The sequence below is a fragment of the Ammospiza caudacuta genome, chromosome 1 (assembly GCF_027887145.1).
Source record: "Ammospiza caudacuta isolate bAmmCau1 chromosome 1, bAmmCau1.pri, whole genome shotgun sequence".
In the NCBI taxonomy this organism is placed as follows: domain Eukaryota; kingdom Metazoa; phylum Chordata; class Aves; order Passeriformes; family Passerellidae; genus Ammospiza; species Ammospiza caudacuta.
This window is the reverse complement of record NC_080593.1, coordinates 24,599,600-24,613,973: the sequence shown is the minus strand read 5'-3', so window position 1 is coordinate 24,613,973 and position 14,374 is coordinate 24,599,600. Positions and strand designations below refer to the sequence as shown.

The 14,374-nt window shown below is 39.8% G+C and overlaps 1 protein-coding gene across 1 annotated transcript in view; it reads left to right on the top strand.

Annotated features, from left to right (window-relative positions):
• CALCR (calcitonin receptor) overlaps positions 1 to 14,374 on the top strand; it is a 150,386-nt gene that overhangs the window by 93,504 nt on the left and 42,508 nt on the right. Inside the window, exons 4-6 of the mRNA XM_058816392.1 lie at positions 728 to 838; positions 8,536 to 8,648; positions 12,745 to 12,836. Of these exons, the coding sequence (XP_058672375.1) occupies positions 728 to 838; positions 8,536 to 8,648; positions 12,745 to 12,836 (316 nt within the window). The remainder of the gene's footprint in view (positions 1 to 727; positions 839 to 8,535; positions 8,649 to 12,744; positions 12,837 to 14,374) is intronic.

Below are 14,374 nucleotides of genomic sequence, written 5' to 3'. Positions count from 1 at the left end.
ATTTCTGAGGACCATGGCATGCATGGTCCTCGGGGATCAGCAATGAGCTGTGTTCTGCTGTTTTGGGGCTTGCAACATCCCACAGCCTCAACAGCATCACCTTCCCAGAAGGGGCATGCTGAGGAGAGGATCACAGCGTGCCTACCCAGACAACACCAGCAGGCAGAATCTGCCTGCTACCGATCTGTCTTGCACCTGCTTCTCTGCGTTTGTAGTCACGTCACCAACCTCCGGTGCTGAACCAGGCAACAGCCTGGCAGGGACCTGTCTCTGCTAATGCTGCTTTTGGCTGGCATGACCCCACAAATGCTTCCTAACTTACATTTTTAATGCCTGTCAGACCTACTGAGCAGCAAAAGGTGAAATGAAAAGTGGATGTCTCACAGGTCCTTGGGCACCACTAGTGTACAAGCTTACAGCTGACAGAAAGAGATTCAAGAAGAAAAATTTGTAGGATTGGATGCTACACTCAAAGTTCAGCTCAACATGCTCTAAAATGTAACTTTCTGGTAAAATGAACACCCCTAACATCAGGTCAGTAAAAAACAAGTACCTTCTAGTACCTGGATGCCACTCTAAGTGTTACAATAATAAATGGATATATTACAAAAAGAAAGTTTGCTTGTCTGCAGGCAGCAATAATCCTCGAGAGGCTAGAACAGAGTGGTTCAGGAAGGAATTAACTCATTTTGTGGAATTAACTCTTGCAATCTTCTTAAATGTCCAGGTCTGTTCTGCAACCGAACATGGGATGGCTGGTTGTGCTGGGATGACACACCTGCTGGAAGGCTCACTGCTCAGAACTGTCCAGATTATTTTCCAGACTTTGATCCAACTGGTAAAGTATTTCTTTTTATCATTTTTTCTTCCAAAGGATGTCTTCAGAACATTTGTGCCATTGAGTGGATGTGCTCAGTCCAGTGGCATTTCTGCAGCTCTGTAAAATCTCAGAAAGTTTGGCTGAAATTAAAACACATTAAGCTTTTGGGTTCCATAATTAACATATTTTACTTTTAAAAATATTTTATATGTATTTATATTTAGGTAAATATAACCCATGGATTTATGGAACCTAGATTATGAAAATGTCAGCTTCTGAATTACAATATCAAGATATTCTTAGCACCTCATTTTAAGTTTTTTATAATGAAGATAAGATGCTTATGTGCTTGAAATATGTATCAGTATGCTCTTTGTTCAGTTTTTATTGAAAAATATAATTTTATGAAAGAAGACTAGCAGAAATAATGTTCTTTCAGTCTCTGAGTTTCAGTTCTTAGCTGAATTATTCATACAAATGCTGGAAGTACACTGAGATAAGTAATTGAAGAATATTTGAAAGGAAAAATAAAAAATCAATGCAAGTATTTCTGAATAGATCTGAGGAAATATTGGACACAAGTTTAACTCTGCAAAGAGTACTGTTTGAAGAGAGACACAATTAGGTGTTCCTTGCTCAGGACACGCTGCTTCTAGGTGGTGCTTGATGGCACACTGTGCTAAATTTGACATTGCCACAATGCATCAATTGCAGTTAAAATCTATGAAATTAAACATTTGGGAGGGAGGGTGCATAAATCTGAAAATTTTCAACCAGCTTAACCCAAAATGCATGTGTGCAACTGGAAATGAAAGAAACAAACTATAGCTGTGAGTTAATTATCCAGCACCATTAGCTAAAATTGATTTTCTTGAGGTTATTGCTTATTTGAAAGATGAGGAGTTTCCAGGCTGAATCAAACCCATACACATTTTGCTGAATCCCATTTACAATAGCAGCCAGATTGATTGTTATTTCTGTTCTTCATAAATCAAGCTGTCCCTAATTACAGAATTCACACAGCAAGTAGCAAATTTCCAACATCAGACCCAGTCTGACCTCCATTCAATGAAGGAGTGAAGGAGCGTTTCCCTTTCTAGTGGAAGTAGGCATTGGACAGGATGGATTGAAGGAAATCTGTTTGCTCAGGAATCCTGTGCTTGGAAAGTGAGCTTGTGTGGCAAGGACAATATCCACTTCCTGTGGAAACACCCTGAGACCAACCCAACAGATCTTTACAGCAAGTTACACCCCTGAGACAGACAATGGGCACCAAATCACAAGGTCTTGTCTTTTGTGTCCTTTCTTCACAAGACTTGATCTCTTTTCTGTAGAGTGTCATAGTTTTCAAGAAGGAGTCTTGGAGCAGGTTCATGCTCATGGCTCTTCATTGGAGCACCTGGGGACAACAGACTGAGAAGCTGAGACCCTCAGCTGCAGGACTGCCTTTCATTCAGGTCTCCCTCTCTGTGGACCAGTACTTCAGCCATTAGACTATTTGCGCAAAAGATTCCAAAAGAACATTTGAGAAAAATTGGCTAAACTTAGTTCAGTTCCCACACAGAAGTGCCCACATTCAGGAGAGAGCCTGAGACTCTGGATCCTGAGGTTGTACAAGATCTTTCCTGCATGCGTATTAGAAGTGCCTCTAAGATGTGGTCTGTACCTTCTGTTTCAGACTCCATTTTACTCATAATATCCTCTCCACATAGCAGCAGCCCTCTTTATGACTAGGAAGATTTACTACAGGTCTTTTCCTTTCCCCACTTCCATGGTTTTCAAGGAAGAAAAAAATATGTGGCACTAACAGTCTTAGTTTATGTATACTCCATGCAATGTTCAGCTTGTACCTGCAAAGGTGGGTGCTGGGCAGCCTTGTGATCACAGAAATGACTGAAGGTCCTCATCCTTCATAGATGGGAGTGATTTCAGAGCCACTCTCATACCCTTCATAGATGGGAGTGATTTCAGAGCCACTCTCCTACTTGCTCCCCAACCAACTATTCTCAGCTTTTCCTCTTGTTGGTCTCCAGTGGCTTGTTCTGAACTAATTGCTCTGCTACAACAGCACTTTTCAAAGAAACACTTGAAGCCGTCCATGGAAAAGCATCTTGCTCCACTTAGTAATGCTCATTAACACCAAGGCCTGTGGCTTGTTCACTGATTGCAAATCACTCCTTAATGTACAAATGCTTGTCATGAAGTCTGGCCCACAGTGTGTCCATACTGCAGTTACTCTTTCTGGCAAGATTTAAAAGTTGAAATTAGGAAAATTTTCAGTATTCCTGTTCTGTGTACAGTGCCATAGGAAGAAAAGCCTCCTCCAGTAATTAATTTTCTACTGTTCTCTCTGCAGTCCTCTTTAGGAAAAATAACTGTGGTCTTCTGGACCGATATTTTCCTCTGGCACATTTCTCCTCTCCTGTCAGCCTCTTTGCTTGCATCCTGGTCAGTGAACCCTGTTTCCCAGTTCTGGCAGCAGCTCAGCATCTCCTGGTTGAGCCAGAGCTGCCTTCCTAGAATAGCTGTTGAGTAACCCAGCGTGTGTTACAGATGTGGCATCAAACCAGTGGGTAGTCAGCCTTGCTTTACAGGTGGTTGGTTGTCACACAGAGACTTAATAGAGTAGGAGGGAGACAAGAAATAAGGGGGGGTGTCTACAAGTCTGTCAGCTGCTAATGAAAGTGGCTGCCACTAACAGGTGGCCAAAAGCACAGACTGAATGTCCTGAGAAGTCTATCAGGTTTTGTATCACAAGTCATTATTTCCTTTGGTACATTATTCATGTAAAACAAAATACAGCCAGCTTTTTTGCTGAGAAACAGAAACTTCATCCTAAAAAATAGCAATTTTCCATGATGTAGTGGCTGTCAGATTTCCTCCCCATCGAGTGTCTGACATCCAAATACCTCAGTATATATTTTAGGCATGCAAGTAACCCCATGGATTTCTGAAACAAGTATTTCATGCTGTGTTGTTTTGGGCTGCACCATGATCTGCAAAACCACTGTGTATCAGCCAATTGATGGCTATGTCACTTCACTAAGAGGCCATGTATAGCTTTGAGACCTGAAATAAAATAATGTCTTTGCTCTGTATTTTTTTGCTTTGATACTTACATCATTCATAACTGTAAAGTGAAACATTATTTTCAGCATGGTATTGAATCCTCCCCCCATCCATATCTGTGGGTGCCAAATACCAGCCCTCTGTATCTGGTCCCCAACAACATTCAGCGCTGATGCCAAGAAGAAATTGATGGAATATATTTGAAAGTAAAAAATGTGAAATTGTATTCTGAAGAAAACAACACAGAAACAAAGTGAAGGAGAACATAGCCAGTGGTCTGTTCATTTTCTGTCTGACAACTTCACAGTTAGCTACCAAGTGTAGTCCCACCTATTTCACTGAACTTGGATCATTTCTTACTAGACAGGAATATGTTCTGAAAGAAGCAATCTCTTTCTTGCAGTGCACATCATGCACAATGTGATAATGCATAAAAACAAATCAATTTGTCTGGAAAACATAACAAGACATACTGCTTTAATGCCAGTGACAGCAGAAAATTCGTTGTCTCATCCACTTCTGGCTGTGAAACTCTGAGCAGGGCTATTTTATATGCTCCTATTCAGGTAACATGCAATTCTCTCAATTTGTATTTTGTATTCATATTTTAGACAGGTTAATCTTTAGTATAATCCCTCTGAAATGGTTCCTGGTCACACTGAAATTGGTAGGAGTTTAGCTTTTGAGGAGTGCAGTATGTAATTCATGCTGGTAATATTCTTACTAATGGAAGAAAAAAAAAGTACACTGAGGATGTATTGGCTCTCTAGCAAGGCAGGTTTGCTGGGGGCAGCAGGAGGAGCTGAGCCTTGCCCTGTGCTACCTGTGGGGTGATGGGTTTGTGGCAGGGAGCCTTACATTGCCCACCTCACTGTCCCTGTACACTGCATTTAGTCAGGATTATTTTGGTGCAGTCATATAACAAGGGAGCCAAATGGGGAAGTTTTTTTGTGGCTGACACCCCTTTTCATGTCAGCTTCACTCTCTTTACATTTTGGCAGAAAGCAGCATTTAAGAGCAGTATCCACCCCACTTTGGAACCAAATGTGCATTTAGCAAAACTCCCCTCAGTTCTCTGCTTTGTTGGGTTTCTGTCCTTATTTCCCTTTTGAAAGCAATTACTCATAACTCTTCATGTAGCTTCAGGAGAAGAGTTTCTAGAAGTGCAATTTGGAAGCAAATCCATATGCATCCATAAGCAATTAGATGGTTATTAATCAGATGATGATTAATGTGTTATTGCGTCTTACAATTGAAGAACGTGCCTTACCTTCCTGCTGTGGTGCTGGGAGATGACTTCTGCCACAAAATCTAAATTTTGGCTGCATTTAACTAAAATAGATAGTTCTGGATTTCTGCTGGTTCTATTTTCTTGCCTTGAAGGATATAATTTAGACAATCATAAAAAAGACAAACCTGAACTCTTTGCCCAGCTGCTTCTTTTCTTCTTACCCTTCTGTGTATTTATATCCTGCTCCTAAGCAACTTTGACAGCTGCATGTGAAAAATCAATTCCTATCCCCATACTGCCCAATATCACTCTTATAGAGATTCTAGTTCTGCTGACTAAGACATTCTGAAGACAGTGATAATCCTTCATTTACCAGGACACTGGAATTGACGTTTTCTAGGGTCTCCATTGAATTATGTGAGATTTTTTTTCATTTTTGAAAAATTTTCTTCCAGAATATTTTACTGAAGATGTGAGTAAATCAGATATGAAACATCAACTATTACTTCATCTGCAAAATGAAACACTGCACAGGTCTATCCAAACAAAAGCAAAGAATTCAGTGTCTGGTGTGTGCTGACCATCACTGCAACAGGGGAGAACTTCTTTCTTCTTCCCTCTTATAACTCACCAATAAACAAAAAACTGATGTTAGTTCTTTTAACATATGCTAGCTATAGCTCTGGTCTAATTGTGAAAAGCCTGATTGATAGAGCTATCATGTTGTTCCAGAGATATTAAGATATTTGTTATATGTAGATGACTGAGGGTTTTTTAATGAGCATATGATTCATAAAAGTACTATTAGTGGCACAAACAATACCCATGGAAATAATTGCTACTGGTTTATCTTTCAAGACACTTCACTGCTCCCACAAAACTTCCTTTGTGGATGAGATTGCTCACATCCATTTTGCCCAGACAGTTTTTGAAGTGTCTGTCTCTCTCAGTTAACAGCAAAGATTCTGCACAGCTGCCAATGAATTATGTAGCTTTAAGGTTCTACAATCAGGTGAGATCAGTACAATGTGATGTCACTGTCCTTCCACTTTGAATAAATGCAATGCCCAAGTGGTGTCCCATCCAAGCTGATAGGGTACAGAAAGAGCCGTGTTTACACAGTATTCTAATAATGTCAGAGCCCAAACTTCCATTTTGCCTTGCTAATATTGTCTTGCCCATCTTGCAGGTGTGTATTTTTTCAGACTTTACCATATCTTCTGTTAGCACAAAGAACCAACACATGACCAGGTTCATCCCCCACCTGCTACTGGGTCACTCTAGAAAAACTTGCAGTAGAACAGAGGTTGGATTGCAGCCCTCTTTCTGTAAAAAAACAATAGATTTAGAAGAGATGTTTGACCTGTGTGAGTTGCTAGGATGGACAGTAAAAAGCACTTATTCCCACATCACAGCAAGAAATCCATGGGATACCATCACTTTCAGAGGAGAATCAGTTTTTAGTAGGATCAGTGTTTGTCTGGCTTTAAGGAAAAGTATGCGGTGAAAGTTTGTCTCTAACTTACAGAGGCCACATTATACTCTGGCAGAGCGCCTGCCCAGGCACTGAAGTACAGAGATGATGGATGACATTGCCATACGTTCTCTGTAGCAGATTCACAGAAGCCGTGCCCTTTGCAGGGATAATCAGCGCAACACTTGCACACCGTGTACCGTGGTAGTGTAACCATTAATCTTTCATCTGTGACTGAAAACTTTTTCCAGCTTTTGATAGCATCTGGCAGTGAGTAAAAGGAACGTTGCTACATGGGCAGTCTGAAATTATCTCCAAGCTTCATGTAAAATAAGATGTACTGCTCCTCTTGGTATTGTTGATGCATACATTGATATTTAAGAAGTCCCCCAAAACAATTATTTGAAATCCACATAATATTTGAAATATCCTGTGTTCTGAAGGATCTTTCATTTTTTTTCTGCAAGAGAACTATATAAAGTGTATTTGTAGTTAGAGTAAAATAACTCAGTCTATACTATCTTTACCTTGCCCGTATGAATCTTACAAATTAATAGAACCATTAATCACATTAATCATCAGACAAAGAAAAATAAGTGGGAACAATAACCACAGAAAATGAAAATGTGTATGTTCAAAGGCCTATGGGCATTGTAAAAGTGTATTGACTGGAAATGTTGATAATCTAAGTAGAAAGCAAATCAAATTATAGAGCTAGAAAAGGCTAAGGAAATTCAAGACAGACTTTTCAGACTATTTTAAGGGTCAGAATTAAAAAACATGTTTTTCATAAATCTCTGTGTCACTATCTAAGAAAACATCAAATAATTGTTTATTATTTTATAAGTTTATGATCTTACCCTGTCTTCATTACTTGGGCAAACATTTCAGTGACTCCCATGTGGCTAATGCTCAAGGAAAGGCCAAAGGAACTGGCCCAAAACTTGACAGGTGATTAGGAGTGACTATCTGCACCTCAGCACCCAGGGTGTCCCCAGCAGGAGTGTGAGGCTGACGGGGGGACACAGACACAGCACACGCCTGCAGCTCCAGGCACCCCACAGAGCTGTGCCCTGCTGAGGCCCCACTGTCCCCACCACTGCAGAAGGACACGCAGGGGAGCACGGGCCTGGAGCACCATCCATATGGCAGGGCTGCCAGGAAGGACACCAGAGCCACCTGTGGCGAAGGAACAGCACCAGAGACACCTGTGTAGCCACCTGTAGCCAAAGACACGTCAGATTATTGAAACAGAGAGCTCTGCAGCCATCTTAAATTAAACCGGACATGTGGGATCAGTGCCAAAACGTTTGTGAGGCTGCTTGAATCTGTGCCTGCATGCTGTGCAGGCCCTGAGGAGAGCAAGCAATGCTCCTGCTCTGCATGTCAGAATTCCACCAGTGCGGAGGCTGGGAGAGGCTTTTCCACTCCTCTGGACAGAGAGAGCCTAGGGCTGAATCTGTTGGCATCTCCAGCATTGAGGCTCTAGTTTATACATTACTGGCTGCCCTTTATCTAAGCAGTATTTTTAACTCATTTTACCCTGATACTTGGAAGCCTGAGCACTTCCTTCAGGCATCAGCACCTGTGGTTATTTTCTCTTCCATAAACTGCTGTCAACAGTTTCTTTAAATGGATTATTATCAGCTAAATATTGTGTCTGAATGAAGGCTGACATATATACCCTAGTGGGTGCAGCCAAAAAGGAGACAGCCAAACAAGTTTACCACCAGCTGAGTCTCAAAAAAAAACCCAGTGAAACAACAAGATGTATTAATGATATTAATGATATGTATTAATGATATTAATTACACAAGCTGAAAATACTTTGGATTTTATTATGCAGACATTTTATTCCCAAACAAAGAAATCATTTTAGATGGGCTTTTAAATTCATAATATGCATACATTAAAATAACTGTTATTGCAATTTATCATCAGAGAGGGCCTCAAAATACTGTGATGAAACTGGAAATTGGTTCCGCCATCCTGAGAGCAACCGAACCTGGTCCAACTACACCCTGTGCAACTCTTTCACCTCTGAAAAACTGAAGGTATGCTGAACTTAAAGAGGCAGTGGTTGTTTGGCAATATTTTGGGCTGGGCTAGCAATAATACATGTGAGAGAGACCAGAATAGCCATATCATAGCTTTATTTGTTGCTTAAGACTTAAATAACATTGCTGTTGTGACTTCAGCTTATCCAAATTCTTTAATGAGCGCTCAAACATCAATATTGGTTCACTATGGGGTGGATAATTTAGTGGTAATTCATATGACAAGTTCTGCAGTATTTTTTCAGACGCATTTGTAATTCCTGTGATTTTCCCTGACTGACCAACAGTTTTAAAATAATCTTTTAGAGTCTCAATTTTGCTTTCTGTAACAACAATATTCCAAGATGTTGATGTCTTCTATGCAGGGCTAGTAATATTAATGTAAGTCAAAATTATTTTTCTGAAGCAAAGAGTATTCTCCTGTACTCACTCTCTTTGAAAAAAATATTTATGAAGGTACCATTAATCCAGAAAATCTTACAAGCATGAACACATTTAACTTTGACTTTTACTGAAGTAATTGAGAGTATTTACAATAATGAATTAAGTGTTTAAGTATTAATGAATCAATATTTCCAAAATCAAGGTGCTAAACTGAAAGAGAAGAACTAAATATAAAAGCACCAAAAGAAATAAGGAGAGAGAAATCTGAGAAAAGCTTTAAAAAATTACGTTAAGGAAGCTCAAAAAAATAAATGTATTTCTCAAATGCAAGTGGAGGTCCAGGAAAATCTGATTACAGATTTGTGACAGAATAATTTGTGACTATTTGGAACAGTGGACGGAAAAGATTGAAGAAGGGATTTGATTTGGGGTTTGTGTTGGAGGACCTCTTCTTATACAGCCAAAAAGAAGTATGCAGGTAACTCAGCCCAAAAGACCTTGGAAAAGTCTGTTGAGTAGGCAGGAGGTGAATTCTAAGAGTTTTTGCAGCATGACAAACCATCATGGTAAAATGAGGCTCACCTATGTGACAAGGCAAGAATAATAGTAACAATATGAGCTTACAGAGGCATTATGTGGAAGCACCATAAATATATAATTTTTCCAGATGTTGGCACATGTAAGGAGGCAAAATATGTGATTCTGTTTCCTATTATCCATGCCTTCCAGAAGAAGAATTTTGAACATCATTCATGCAGAGAACAGATAGAATAGAAAGGAAAATTGTATGCACATAATGATTTTTCTGGAATGAAAAGTTTTGGAAAATGAAGAAAGAATCTATTCTTACAGAAATGCCAAGTTAGATTATGCCTTTTAAACCAAGTCTTCAGTAAACAGAAATGAGTTTCATTTGTAGACTATTTCCACTTACCTACACATAATATACTCACTTTACAGAGTCAAAGGTATTACTCTTAGAGAATTCTCTTCCCCCAAGTGAAGAAAGATAGAGGAACAAGGAAAAACATTTAGGTTTTCTAAATCCAAGTTTAAAAATCTGAACAAACAAAAATTGTAATGAGTCAGGATGTTATATAAGTCTTATGTGTCAAGGAATGCAAAAATTAGTAAAAGCGCTCATTATTTGTTTGAAATTAACTGAAAATATCAACATGCTATACTTTTGAGACAGATCATTGGAAAAAAATTATAGCCAGCTCTTAAAAAATGTCGTGATATATGTATGCTTTGTTAGCTGACATTTCAGTCCATTTTGATGCGCCATCATGTTTATATTTTAAGGCTTTTTTAAGCATTTGGCATAGTAAATTTGCAGGATGCCATAAAGAAGCAGTTGCTGAGTCCCAGATATACAGTTACTTTAGCACCTGAGAACAGAAATTTCAATAGATTGAATAACCAAGAATTCTCCAGGGTGCACATAAACTTGCATGTAACTATCAGGAGATCTTTCCTACTTCTAGATATTTCAGGCTATAGGTTGTATAAAAGATAGGTAGAAAAAAATATTTTTGAACAGGTCACCTGTAAATTAAGTTCAGGTTTTAAGAATATATCCATTTAATGTCATTAAAAAACACAGCAATCATGTAGCATGAAGAGGAACAAATGTCACATGTATGCAGGTATACCTCCCTCACTACTCTGCTTTGGAGACAGTTGTCTCATCTTCTCCACGCTCAGGCCTGTCCTCTCTGGGATTGCTGGTGCTCTCAGAACAGGTTATCAAGCATTTGTGCTCACTAACAATGCAGTAGTTAGTCTTTGTGAAGGAGAACTAGGAGACCTAGGTATTTTCAGTAAATATTAACAGTTTTCCACAACTTGGTGAATTATGTTTACACTCAGATCATGTCTCTTCTGTGTGGTCAAATCAGTGTAAATGTGACTCTGGTTTAAATCTGAATCAGGCCACCACCACCTAGGTAAATGAATGCAGAAGCTTATTTGAAAGTTGTAAAATGTCTCGAGACCAAATTGCATAAGGTATACATTTTTACTAAGCGGAATGGCTTTGCTTTCTAAATTGTTTTCATATTTGTTCTCAAGGGAAAGTTTAAAATTACTTGGAAACACCAAAAAGATGTGAGTGTCAAAACTTCAGGCTACAAAAAGCAATTCATCTAATCACTGCGCAGAGGAAAATTGCTCATGCATAGCAAAAGAAAAATGATTAAATAAAGCTGAAAAGAGAATAAACAGCAGAGGAACTAAGACTTCCAGTCTTTTTTCCTGGGTGGGCTGCTGCCATGTCCTTGCTTTCAGAAAGGAGGCAGTGGTGAAGCCTGGCATGGCATTTTGCCTTCTTCACTCACTCCTCTGACAGATGGCTGATGCTTAAGACCTTGGCTGAGACCAAAGTGTGACATTTAAATACCTCAACATTTGGACGCCCAGGTGCTGTCCTGCAACTTTATTTTACAACTGGCATAAAAAATATGGATCAGCCTCTCTTAGAAGTCCCTTAGTGAAAGCCCAGTTATCTGTCCATGGGTACTGGAGTCACAGCACTGTCAGAGCACTGAGTTGCCCAGCACCAAGGTTTCACACTAATGTGAACCAGAATTTGTCTCAGAATGTGCTGTTGTTGTGTGGTGTGCATTGAGGATAATGGTCACCTCAGCTGCTGCTTTCATGACTCTGAAGGCCTTGGTCATGAGCCCCCTCTGACTTCTCCTCTCCAAAAAGGAGAATCCCAGCCTTTGTACCCACAGAAACTCAACCTCAGATATTTTAGATGCCTTTTTTCACCTTTCCTTGCTCTTCTATGTTTGTGGGGTGTGGAGACTAGAAGCACACACCAATTTAAGGTTAGTGTTGTAAATTTCAAACTTATATTGTTGTTCTACCCTCAGTGTCTTTTTGTCATAATCATTACTTTGCTGGCTTTTTGGCTATCATTACAGAGTAAGCCAATGATTCAGAGAATTGGCCTGGATGATTCCAAGATCTCCTTTCTGAGTTTGGTTTCCAGTCCTAAGTTAAGCATTGTGTAGACAGAATTTAGACCACTTTTCCTAGGTCTATCAGCTGTATTAAAGCTGTATTGAAGCTCATATGACATCTTCTTGTCCCCTCAGTTAAATGAGGCCCTTTGTGAGTGCCTCACTATTATCTGGAAGTATCACCTGGAAATTTAGAAATTTTTTTTAATCAGTTCATTGACGAATACATTAAACAAAAACTCAGCCCTAATACAAGTCCTGAGGGTAGTTAAATACTGACTCATCTCCTAAAGTGACCATTAAGGTTTACATTGCTGTTGTTTAAGCTGTTTTGACCCCATTAAAGTTTTCTACCAATCCAGCAGCAATGTCTTTTATTGAATTTTTTTTTTTTTGCATATGTTTGAAAACTTGTCATGGGCACATTAAAAATATAAATGTATTACATCTGCTGCACTATCCTAGAGCTTGGGAAAGTTATTGACACAGGGTGAGCAGGGATCTCACCAGTTACTTCAATATATCAGGAATAGATCTGCATATGTAAGAAACATTTATCTTTAGATCACGAGCCATGCTATTTAATAGATTGCTGATATTAAATATATATAGAAAAAGAATGTTTGAAAGAAAAAAAATACAAAATGGGAGGTTGATTTTGTAGGTTCTTCCTTAATGAGAAAACAAATGAAGTGCCTGCAAATTGTTCATGTGTGCCTTTTCTTTTTGTTAAATTGCAGATGGCGTTCATACTTTATTATATGGCGATCGTTGGCCACGCTTTGTCTATAACATCCCTGTTGATTTCCTTGGCAATTTTCTTCTATTTCAAGTAAGTGCTTCTTACAGATACTCTCTCTTCTTTCCCTGAGGCATCTCGACCAAAGGAAATCTTGGAAGTTGTCATGGCAGTGAGAAGCAGCTCTTCTGAGTGTCTTTTTATACAATCCTGATAAAGATGTCTGAGCACAGGCTCCTCTCACCAATGGGACCTCTCCCAGTGGAGTGTAGCCAAGACCATGTTGTTGTGTTTGCCAGGACTGGTGTGAAAAGTGCAGCCCGTGGGGAAATGGTGCAACTGGGGATGCAGTAAGGCCTCTCATTTACCTATTTACTTATGTTCCTTAAGAGCATGTCCAGAGCTTGCCAAGTGCTGTGACTGGGGCAGGGGGCAGTGAGTGGGAGCTCCAAACTCCTGAAGAACAGGACTACTTGCATCTGAGGCGGAAGCACTGAGCTATTGAGCTGAGTAGGTGCTTACAGGACTCAACCCTAAGAGTGAATCTGGCACTAGTGTGCAGACTGTTATCCTCATTAAAAGAAAAACAGAATGCTGCTGTATCAGAATTTTAAAGGAGACTGATATTCACCTAAAGCACTACAGCTACTGTATGGCAGTTTAACTAGAGCATGTCAGTCTTGTTCTTTTGTTAACCTGTCTACTGTCAATTAGATGCCTCTGCCTCAACCACCAAACAGGAAGAGTAGTAAAAGATCAAGTCCACAACATCACCACCACCAAGAATGAGACTAGGAAACACAGGAAAATTAAATGATTGGACTTTTCATAGGTGATAAGATTCTGTAAGATTCCAAATAGGTGGATCCAAATACAGGCTGTGAATTCTGGTTATTTCCAAATCCAAAGAGGCAATTTGATGAGTGTCTATGAGAAAGCATCTTAATCAGCTACAGAGATAGCTAGAAACTCTGCTAAATGAACTGATGAATTCCTCTCCCATCGAAGCTGATAAATAGCACAAAACCATAGTCACAGTAATGCTTTGAGAAAACTGGAAAGAGCACAGTTCTATCTGATTTGGAATCCCATATCCTGGTTTGAGTTCTTTGGGACAGTAAAGACAGGATCTGGTCGAATTAGGTATGCTAAATGGACCAGCGAGGAGACTCCTTGCAGCAAGCAAGGCAGGGTCAGCCTGTCTGACTCACTCTGAGCTCTGAGTCATGAGCAACGCATAATCTTGACTGGTCCCAGGCTGCACTGTCTTTGCAGCAGCCTTCCAGACAGTAAAACACCTCCTCCTCTCTTCCCTCCTCCGCCTCTCCTTCCCCTGCCATGACTAAGCTGTGACACAAAGGTTACGGGGAGAAGAGAGAAAGGAATTAAACCAAAGTGCTTCATAATGGGAAGTCAAAGAGAAAACCAAACTACAGCCATAGGAAAGTGAGAATGAAGGTATGTGGGAGCAGAGCTCATGTAACCTTCAGCTGTTTTCTATCATCTGGCTGTGACAGCAATAGATTATTTGACCTTCAGCTGAAGGGAAGCTGTCAATCAGACAGTCCATCAGATAGCAAGTGATGATTTCAGGATAATAGCCTTTGACTTTAGAGGCAGTTTGCAGGGAT